Genomic DNA, 8,871 nt, shown 5'->3' on the forward strand with positions numbered 1-8,871 from the left:
CGTGAGCGGAACCAGTTACTGCTTAGGTTTCCATTGATGGTGGAAGTGCATAATCGATGCAAAAACCTATGCAAATTGCTGCTTAGTTTGCTATTCACCTACGAAAACATGACGCAGGGCTTTTTCTGTTATAAGTAAAACGTAGATGTGATTGGCTCCTGCAAATTGAACTTTATAACTCTCTCAACAGTCAAACCGACTGCTATCACAATTGAACTATTTTGAATTATCAGCTTATCAGCTAGTTCCCATTTTATTGACCTAATATATTAATTATACCAATACTTGTTTTTTCCAACGCTTAAAACTAAGTGAGAAATGCACTACTAATTAAGGTGTCATCTGGGGACGTATTGGTTGCTAGCATAAACTCAACATTCTACCCACAGCGGCATAACAGCAGTCAAACGTTCGTGGCAGTCTGTGTTCTAAGCTTCTTTATACAGACATAAAGACCACCGAATATCAACAGAGCAAGCGGAATGCCAATTCCGATTCCCGCTACAACAAGCACAAACGCGGACAGTTGTTCCACCGGAGGAGTACCGTAACCGACCTGGAGTGTCATCGTGGTGTAATAAGTTTTACTATAGAATCCATCACCACTGAGGCCGAACGAAATGTTCATTCCCTGCACCAGCAGGGAGTCCAACTTCTGTCCATAGAAAGCGAACGCGAGGGTGCTGTTCAGCTCGTCCGACGCCGATTCGATGGTTTTTGGCTCGCTCTGGTGGGTTTCAGTCGAAGTGGAAACATCCCGCTCCGGGTGGGTGTAGGATACTGGACGATACTCGATATAGCCTCCTGGATAAAAAATGTAATAGTTTAGTATACGTTACTTTATTGATCATCAAACATTCAGTTTGTATAAGGGTATTTCTATTTTGAAAGCAAATGATTACAGCAAAAATATCGTCAGGATGATAAGGAAAACATAACTTAAGAATTCTACGTCGCAGAATAAAGGTTTTTGTTTTATTTGCTTTGAAATATTCAAATATTCTTAGAAATTTGCTTGAAATAACCGCGGGTAAATTAATTTAACTTTCCACATCTTGTTATATTCATTTTCTATGAGAACTCATACAAAACAGGCATGAAATACAATCTCAAACCTTTTTACTGATCTCATATATGTACCAACAGCGACCAAAGTTCAGTGGCGATGGCGGTAAAGGATTCTGTCTATACACTGTAAATCGTTATCGTCATTCATTATTTATACGAACATTGTAATGAGTATGCATAACATCACTGTTGTACTGCTCTAAATAGAGCTACCAAACCGACAAAGTTAATCATAAAATGCTTGTTCATATAAAAAGTGATAAGCATATCTCGTAGACTTTTTATCATAAAACATAAAACCTTCCATTTCAACACGCTTCACTCACTCATACTTACCGGTAGAGAATTTAAATGCACCCGGGGACAGCACGTCAATGATTTCGAATATACCCGGCGTATGCTCATCGTCCAAACCTTTTCGTTGGGTCACCTGAAAGTTCGATCCAGCTACGGCTTGTTCCGAAACCACGAACAGAAGTTCAATCGCAAATCGGGGCCGAGCAAATTTAGCGCTAACATTATTAAAGACGATATCGATCTGTGTCGAATTTGATGTATGCAGGAGATGCGGGTAATCCATCCCGTGATCCCTTGAGGAATACGCGTTTAACTAGGGAAAGAATAGCGGTTAGGGAAAAAATTAATTACAGCACTGACCAACCAACCTTGAATAGGAAATCATTGTTAGCATTCAACGCCACAATCACATCTTTTTCGTTAAACCAGTATAATGTTCGATTCCAAAGAAACTGATGCGGGTCGTAAACATGCACTGGCAGATCACTTGTAAATAATCCTTTATCATTTGGGTCGTCAAACTGGAATATCTGCTAGAACCAATCTGATTAAGACCTATTTAATAAAATATAGAACAGGGATACTTACCCTGTTAATGACCGTCATGAACATATATTTGGGTTCAGTACTGAATTTAACAGATTCTGGCTCGCCCTGCCAGAAATGCTCCCATCGTATTGTCAGAGAAGCGTTCCGCTCGGTTAGGGCGACAAGAATTGTCGGCTTTCCGGTGAAATCCCAAACATAGTGGATCGTGTCAACCGTTCCCTCCGCGCGAATGTAAATTAGAGTAACCTGACTATCAGTTGGATTATCAGGACAAATATCAGCGGGGCAACCGGGGTTCAGAGATGCCGTAAGCTGCAAAATAAAAAACGTTAATTCGCTTTTTTGTTCGCCACAGCTAGATTCAATGCCCCTAGAAGTGTTGGATTGATTACGAAACGCATTAGTCACACAGTTGCCCTACATTCCATATACCTTTCGCTCCAAGGCCGTCGATTCCGGGAAAGAAAATCCAGCAGCCGCCAGCGATATCACCAGCAAGAAAAGCCGTATTAACGTAAACATTGTGCGATTATACTTTACGTTTCCACCCACTAAACGGAGCACGTTCATTGACTGACTTTCTACGGTGCCAGATAAGACAAAAAAATACAGTCACACTTATCACATATCAGTCTTCTCCTCTACACCAACTTTATGTTGTTTACTGACAAAAGAAGTGAACGTAAAATAACGTTATCTGCTGTTGTTCTGCTCATGACACACCATGGTTCTGGGCTGAGAATCAAACAAGGTTGCCAAATCGTATAAAATGAAGTGTGTGTTGAATGAGCTTTCCATGAATAAAATTAACCTAAAACACTCAAAAAGTTCGATGAAGATAATGATATTTCAGTTACAATTCTCGCTAAACATGTGAAAAGGGCCCATGTGCCATATGTAAACAAGCCACAATTTCATGTTTTTCAATGAATATAAGCTTAATCTACCCGTACAAATAAGATTGTTTGATTAAGAATAAATTCTTTTATCAATAAATCTTATTATGAGGGGAAATTTTGCTTGAATTTATCAAAAAAAGAGAAAATTTGGCTTGTTTACATATGGCACATGGGCCCTTTTCACATGTTTGGCGAGAATTTTTGACAACATTTTTTATAATTGTTTATTTAACTTTACATGCAACGAAAACTACATATAATTAGCGAGAGTTTTTAAAGTACTGATGCAAAGCATTTGAGAAGATACTATGGCAACCCTGTTCAACTTGGCCACATAGGGCTGTCAGTTTTTAGCGTTTTGCGTTTCGTATAACGGCAAGCATAAATGCTCGCATCTCTTTTCTGTTAACCCTTTAGCACCTTCATATAGACTTCTCTATTTGGATATATGCAATCAGCTAAATATTGCCATCAGCAAAACGTTTTAGGGTATATTAACCTTTAGTAGACCCCTTTCCTATAGTGACCCTATCGACATGTTTTATCGATTATTCATTCAAAATCCCGAATATAACAAACGAATTCCATTTGACATGCTTACTATCTCTACAGCAAATTTCTGGTATCACAATAATATGCGTTTCAATATGTATAGCTAGTAAAAATGTTAATTTATACTACGCGCCTCAATTTGATGTACGATACAAGAGTAGGTCTTTAACCAGCGCGCTCAATTCATTTAAAATTTTGTTCTTACTTCTTAACTTGTCTGGGTACTTTTTTTGTATTAGATAATAAAACATTAATGAACTTTCAAAAATAAAATGCTAACACGGAAGAAATACTGAATTTACCCCAAATAATAGGTGTGTCCAACATAAGTAAATGAAACAAGACTTTTTCCTATTTTGGACACCCCTAGTTTTCGATCACTGAAAAGGTAAACAAAAAAGTTAAGTTTTGTGCGCGCGCCGATAGTGTTTGTTGTTCGTTGGAAAGTTTCGGCACGGAAAACGTATGAAAATGGGAAAAGCGTCAACATCCAAGGAGTACACCGAATTGGACGTTACCCAGTGCCTCCAAGCGATTCAAAACCGTGTTCCAATTTAGATGGCATGTAAAAGGTTCAACATTCCTCGCTCTACAATCAAGTTCCGGCAGAGTGTCAGATGGTCCGGGAGAGCACGAAAAGGACCACCAACAGCACTAACGGCCAAAGAAGAATCGACACTAGCTCAGTGGATTCTGCATATGGCACGAAAGGGCTTCCCCATCACCAAAGAGCGCTTAGTTTTGACAGTTCGGACATTCTTAGCAGAAAATCCTCGTAACGGAAACATCCAAATGAAAGCCGGTAAGACAGATGGTTTTATTTGTTTAATAGTATGAATACTTTAATTACTCAAATGTTTCAGGATACAAATGGTGCGTTGGATTTATGAAACGACATCCGGAAATTTCGGTGCGAAAGCCTGAAAAGATAACAAAATCTGCTGCCACTGTAACTGAATCAAATATAAGAAAATGGTTCCAGTCTGTTCGTGAAATGCTGATAGAAGATGGGTACGGTGGAATTCTGGAAGATGCACGGCGTGTTTTTAACGGTGATGAGATCGGGTTTTGCCTTGACCCGGAGACTAAGGCTGTTCTTATAGCGAAAAAGGAGAAAAAATGCTTATCTTACCGATACCGGATCAAAGAAGAACATAACTGTTTTGAACTCGTATGGCGCCGCAGGAATAGCTGTTCCTCCTTGCGTTATCCTACCATATCAGCGAATTCCGATGAACATTACGCGTAGTTTTCCCGCTGACTGGGGAGTCGGAAAATCAGAAAGTGGATGGATGACGAAGGAGACTTCTATGGCCTACATAAGTAGTTATTTCACCCTTTTTTGGTGAGAAAAAAAAATACAACTCCCTGTTATCTATTTTATTGACGGGCATAAGAGCCATACCGCATATGAAACAGCTGAAGAGTGTGTGTATTATTCAACCTGCTGACGTTGCTATTTTTCGTTCCTTGAAGGCTGCATGGACCAAGCAAGTACGAATTTGGCAGGCTGTGAATCCAGGTAATACTTTTAATATTGAGTATATCACTTAACTTATGTTGTTCAAATTATTCCAAATCTAGGCAGAGTTATACGATTGGACGAATTTGGAGGAATTTTGCAACGAACAATCGAAGTTTCTTTCAAATCAGAAACTTTCAGGAATGGATTCAGAGTATGTGGGCTATTTCCTTTTGACGAAAACGCTGTCGACTACTCAAAATGTATAGCAGGCAAAGCAAATCCAGAACCGACAGGTCCTCGTGAGTCTGAGGCAACTATTGCTGTTTCCCAAAATTTTCTCGAAGGAATCATTCAGCAGATCACCAGAGTCCGCAGAGATCAGCAGAGTCCAGCGCAAGCTGCTCAATACCGTGAGCTTGATTTGGATTTTTTCACTGGAGAATCAAAGAAAATAGTGTGTCGACTGTATAAAGCAGTCCCTCAACCCCTCGATCAACGAGTGCTTCACGACAAACCCAGCAAACATGGTCAGAGTCATGATGAAGAAGATCTCCGCTGTGAACAGCTGTATGACGATTCACTTTCAAACAAGTATGTTATTCTTTAAGTGACATTTTTTTATAAATCCAAATTTTAATTACTTATGTTATAGTGCGATCCAAGATTTTTCTGTAGATATTGACTGCTACTCAATTGAACTTAATGAGAAACGTGAAAACCTTGGACAGATTGACGAAAAAGCTAACGGCGACTGTGATCAGATTCTTTCTTTTGATTCATTCTCTAAAGAAGACATCTTGATTGGACATTGCGAAGAGTGAGTATTGTTTTAATTATCTCATTTTCATTGAGTAACTATCTGTTACAGTAATACCATTCATTACAGTGCAATCGAGCATTCTTCTCCCGATGTCGAAAGCCACTCTTCGCAAGATGTCAACCTAAACGATTCGAAAGAATCACGAAGTCATGCATCTGTTGATTTGGGAAATTTTACATCGTTTGATGATATGTTGGAGGTTGTTTCTTGTGATGATCCGGAAACCCCTCGAAAGGAAATAGATACCCCAGAGAACGACCCATTGTCGATGTCCAACTGCAGTGACCCTGAAACGACCATTAAAAGCTACTTGAATGAACCCGATACGCCTAAGACGAACAAGAAGTTTAACAAGCAAAAAGCCCACCAGTTCTGACTTCACGAAAGCGCCTAGAGCTTCATCGGAAGAAAGAAGAGGACAAGGAAAATTCAAAGAGAGAAAATTCGTAAGTCTGAGGAAAAACATGAACAACGAACAAAACGAGCAAGAGAGAAAAAAATTGAAATGATCAGGGAGACTACTGAGCGGCTGGAACGCTTCAAGTATGGATTACAGAAAATTGATACTAATAAGAATCAAGCTACATGTACTGCAGGCACTGCTTAAATACTCCGTGACATACAATGATCAATGTAATCTTCTTTTCTGACAATCAGCAATCGAAAATAAATCACATTCAAATTCCAACTTTTTAAACATTTTCTCAGTTTATGGAAATGAGTCATATTTTAAAGAGATTTTTTATTATATTCCAGAAATTGGTCTCAGAGTCATAGGTAACTTGACACGACACTCTATGGGCTTCAAGCAAAATGATTCATCCAAAAAGAGGAATTTAAGTACCCCAATCAATGTTGTTTTTAGCTTTTTATGCATCTAAAAAAGCTGATGTTTAAGCAAATTGATGAGTGGTGGATGGAGTCAACATCTATTATTTACAGATATCTCTTAGAAGTCATGTTTCTTGGCACCAATAGGTGTAGCGATGCCCTGAACATGAAAATGTTTAGAAATGAAACTTGGTCGTAGTGGTGCTTACGTCACTTTGCTGTTACACTGCAATGCAGTATGTAGTACATTGACGAAACAAAAGGAAACCGCATGTGCTTTCAAGTAGGTATTATGCAAGTACTCGTAAATTAACATTCTCTTTGATTCGGTCAGTATAAAAGTTGCTTTTTCCTTTAATGGACCCGGGTCCAATAAACGTTTAGTGGACAGGGGTTCATTATAGGAAAAGGGGGTCCATTATAGGACAACCGCAGTTCATTTGAATATCGTTTTCACAACTAAAATTCATGCAGAAAACGATCTAATTTCCATACAGAGGTAATTGAATTGAGAGGAAGATGATAAACAGTCGATATATTTCACATAACAGTATTGTTAATATAAAGAAATAACATAAAACATTCGTTGGTGCTACTAGGGGGTCCACTATTGGTCATTTTACCCTATATTCCTTAAACAAAACTGAACTTATGGCGATGGATTAGAATAGGGGTTCTAAACGTTTAGGGAACTTAACACATTTAGAGAAACACCTACGGGGCCATTCCTTACAATCGGGGCCATCGAAATCTTCAAAACCTTTTCTAATCAACTGCAACAAGTTTCCAACGCATTCTGCATCAAAAATCATTTTACTATTCTTACTATTCCGATGTCTCAGCCGATACACCTATACGTACGCCTTCTTTTAAAGTGCCTCTTCGCAGCAAATTGTCGAAGTCTTCTGAAGCATGATACGAATTTAGGTGTTTCTTCAGATGTATCTTCTGAGTGAAATATCGGTTATCACATAGAACACACTGCAAAAACCGTAAATCCGAATGTGTCATCTTATGTTTGCCTAAGTCGGAGCTATTGGTAAAGCCTTTCTTGCATATATCGCAAATGTAATTCCGTGTGTTAGTGTGTGATCTAGAAAGATAAAATTCTGTAAAAAAAACTCAGAAAAAAATATTTATCGCCGAATCACCTGACATGAGTTTTAAGAGCACTTGATTGGCTGTAACTTTTCCCACAATGTTCACACTCGTAAGGTTTCTCCAGCGTGTGCTTCCGGATGTGACTTTTCAGGTTTCCCGCTTGCACAAATGCTGCATCGCAATAGTTGCATGAGAACAGCTTCACGTTAGCGTGTAGCCGCAAGTGATCAACCAGGTTGGACTTCCGTTGAAACTGTTTTCCACAGACCTCACAGTTGTGCCTTCGGGGTGGAGCTTCGGATTTTTGCCTTTTTGGGCAAACTCGAGCTTTTTTAAAATTTTGCAAAATAAAATCAACTGCATTGGTAGCGTCGTTTTCTCTTTCTCCGTCGGAAAGTTCCGGCTCACTGTTTCCTGACACCGTATCGTGCGTGTGTTTTGTTACTGAATATTCTATCTCCGGAGCAGATAATGCATTAGATTCGATATAGCTATCAATTATGACCACACTATGATCAGCTACCTCCGGAATTTGTTCAATATTGCATGACTCGATATCAGGCTTCGCAGTTAGTTCAGCAGCTTGTAATTTTAATGTTTCTAAAATCGCGTTGTTACTGCAACTATCCAGAATAAAATTATAGGCATCCTGCAGTCTCAGTTGGCAACTTTGACATATTTTAGATGGCAGACGATCGTCCTTGGAGCACTGAAATGAAGTTTAGTAATGCCCAGATAACATTTTCATTTTTATAATACTAGTAACTATTAAATTGGATTGAATTTTAGTGTAAATATGAAAACTTACTGAGATTCCTGTTGTTTTCTGAAAAGCAGTTTGTAGATTCACACCAATCTCCTGCAGATGAGTATCGTAAATACACAAAAACAATTCGCTTTTTTCATTGTCCAAGCAGACACGACAGCAGTGTAAGTAATTACTCGTTGTTATTTCCATTCTCGGGAGCGAATAGGCACTATAATCTTACAACAATCATTGGCAAAAAATCTAAAACGATGTAAACAACCATTCAATAATTTCTTTATTGAATTGTAGAGATGTGAGTCGATTATCGTTGCGTGAATAGATGCATTTTTGCTTAAAATTCCCGAAATTTCCGAACAGATGGTAGAACATTTTTTGTTTTAACGCCTCTCGTTCAAGTTTAACTCAAATATTTATAAACTAAAAAAAAAATCAAATATTTTTAATTAAACTCATGTAATTATTGCATCCCCCGTGTTTAAACACTATTCATTTCAATTAAACAAAATCAAATCCTTACCAA

General features: G+C 38.4%; 3 protein-coding genes across 3 annotated transcripts; 1 reads left to right on the plus strand and 2 right to left on the minus strand.

The window, feature by feature from the left end:
- Positions 1-148: 148 nt before the first annotated feature.
- On the minus strand, positions 149-2,656 carry LOC129730592 (glycosylated lysosomal membrane protein-like). The gene is made up of 5 exons (XM_055690042.1): positions 2,347-2,656; positions 1,954-2,226; positions 1,734-1,895; positions 1,405-1,678; positions 149-804 (listed from the first exon to the last, which is right to left on the minus strand). The coding sequence occupies exons 1-5, from the start codon at positions 2,482-2,484 to the stop codon at positions 404-406; spliced, it is 1,248 nt and encodes a 415-aa protein (XP_055546017.1). The 5' UTR covers positions 2,485-2,656; the 3' UTR covers positions 149-403.
- A 1,119-nt stretch (positions 2,657-3,775) lies between these two features.
- On the plus strand, positions 3,776-6,646 carry LOC129726693 (uncharacterized). The gene is made up of 5 exons (XM_055683677.1): positions 3,776-4,167; positions 4,229-4,887; positions 4,950-5,421; positions 5,483-5,647; positions 5,717-6,646. The coding sequence occupies exons 2-5, from the start codon at positions 4,776-4,778 to the stop codon at positions 6,024-6,026; spliced, it is 1,059 nt and encodes a 352-aa protein (XP_055539652.1). The 5' UTR covers positions 3,776-4,167; positions 4,229-4,775; the 3' UTR covers positions 6,027-6,646.
- Positions 6,647-7,264: 618 nt separating this feature from the next.
- LOC129726692 (zinc finger protein 852-like) lies at positions 7,265-8,685 on the minus strand. The gene is made up of 3 exons (XM_055683676.1): positions 8,391-8,685; positions 7,633-8,291; positions 7,265-7,574 (listed from the first exon to the last, which is right to left on the minus strand). The coding sequence occupies exons 1-3, from the start codon at positions 8,538-8,540 to the stop codon at positions 7,307-7,309; spliced, it is 1,077 nt and encodes a 358-aa protein (XP_055539651.1). The 5' UTR covers positions 8,541-8,685; the 3' UTR covers positions 7,265-7,306.
- Positions 8,686-8,871: the final 186 nt, after the last annotated feature.

This window comes from Wyeomyia smithii, chromosome 3, assembly GCF_029784165.1.
Source record: "Wyeomyia smithii strain HCP4-BCI-WySm-NY-G18 chromosome 3, ASM2978416v1, whole genome shotgun sequence".
Taxonomy (NCBI): Eukaryota; Metazoa; Arthropoda; class Insecta; order Diptera; family Culicidae; genus Wyeomyia; species Wyeomyia smithii.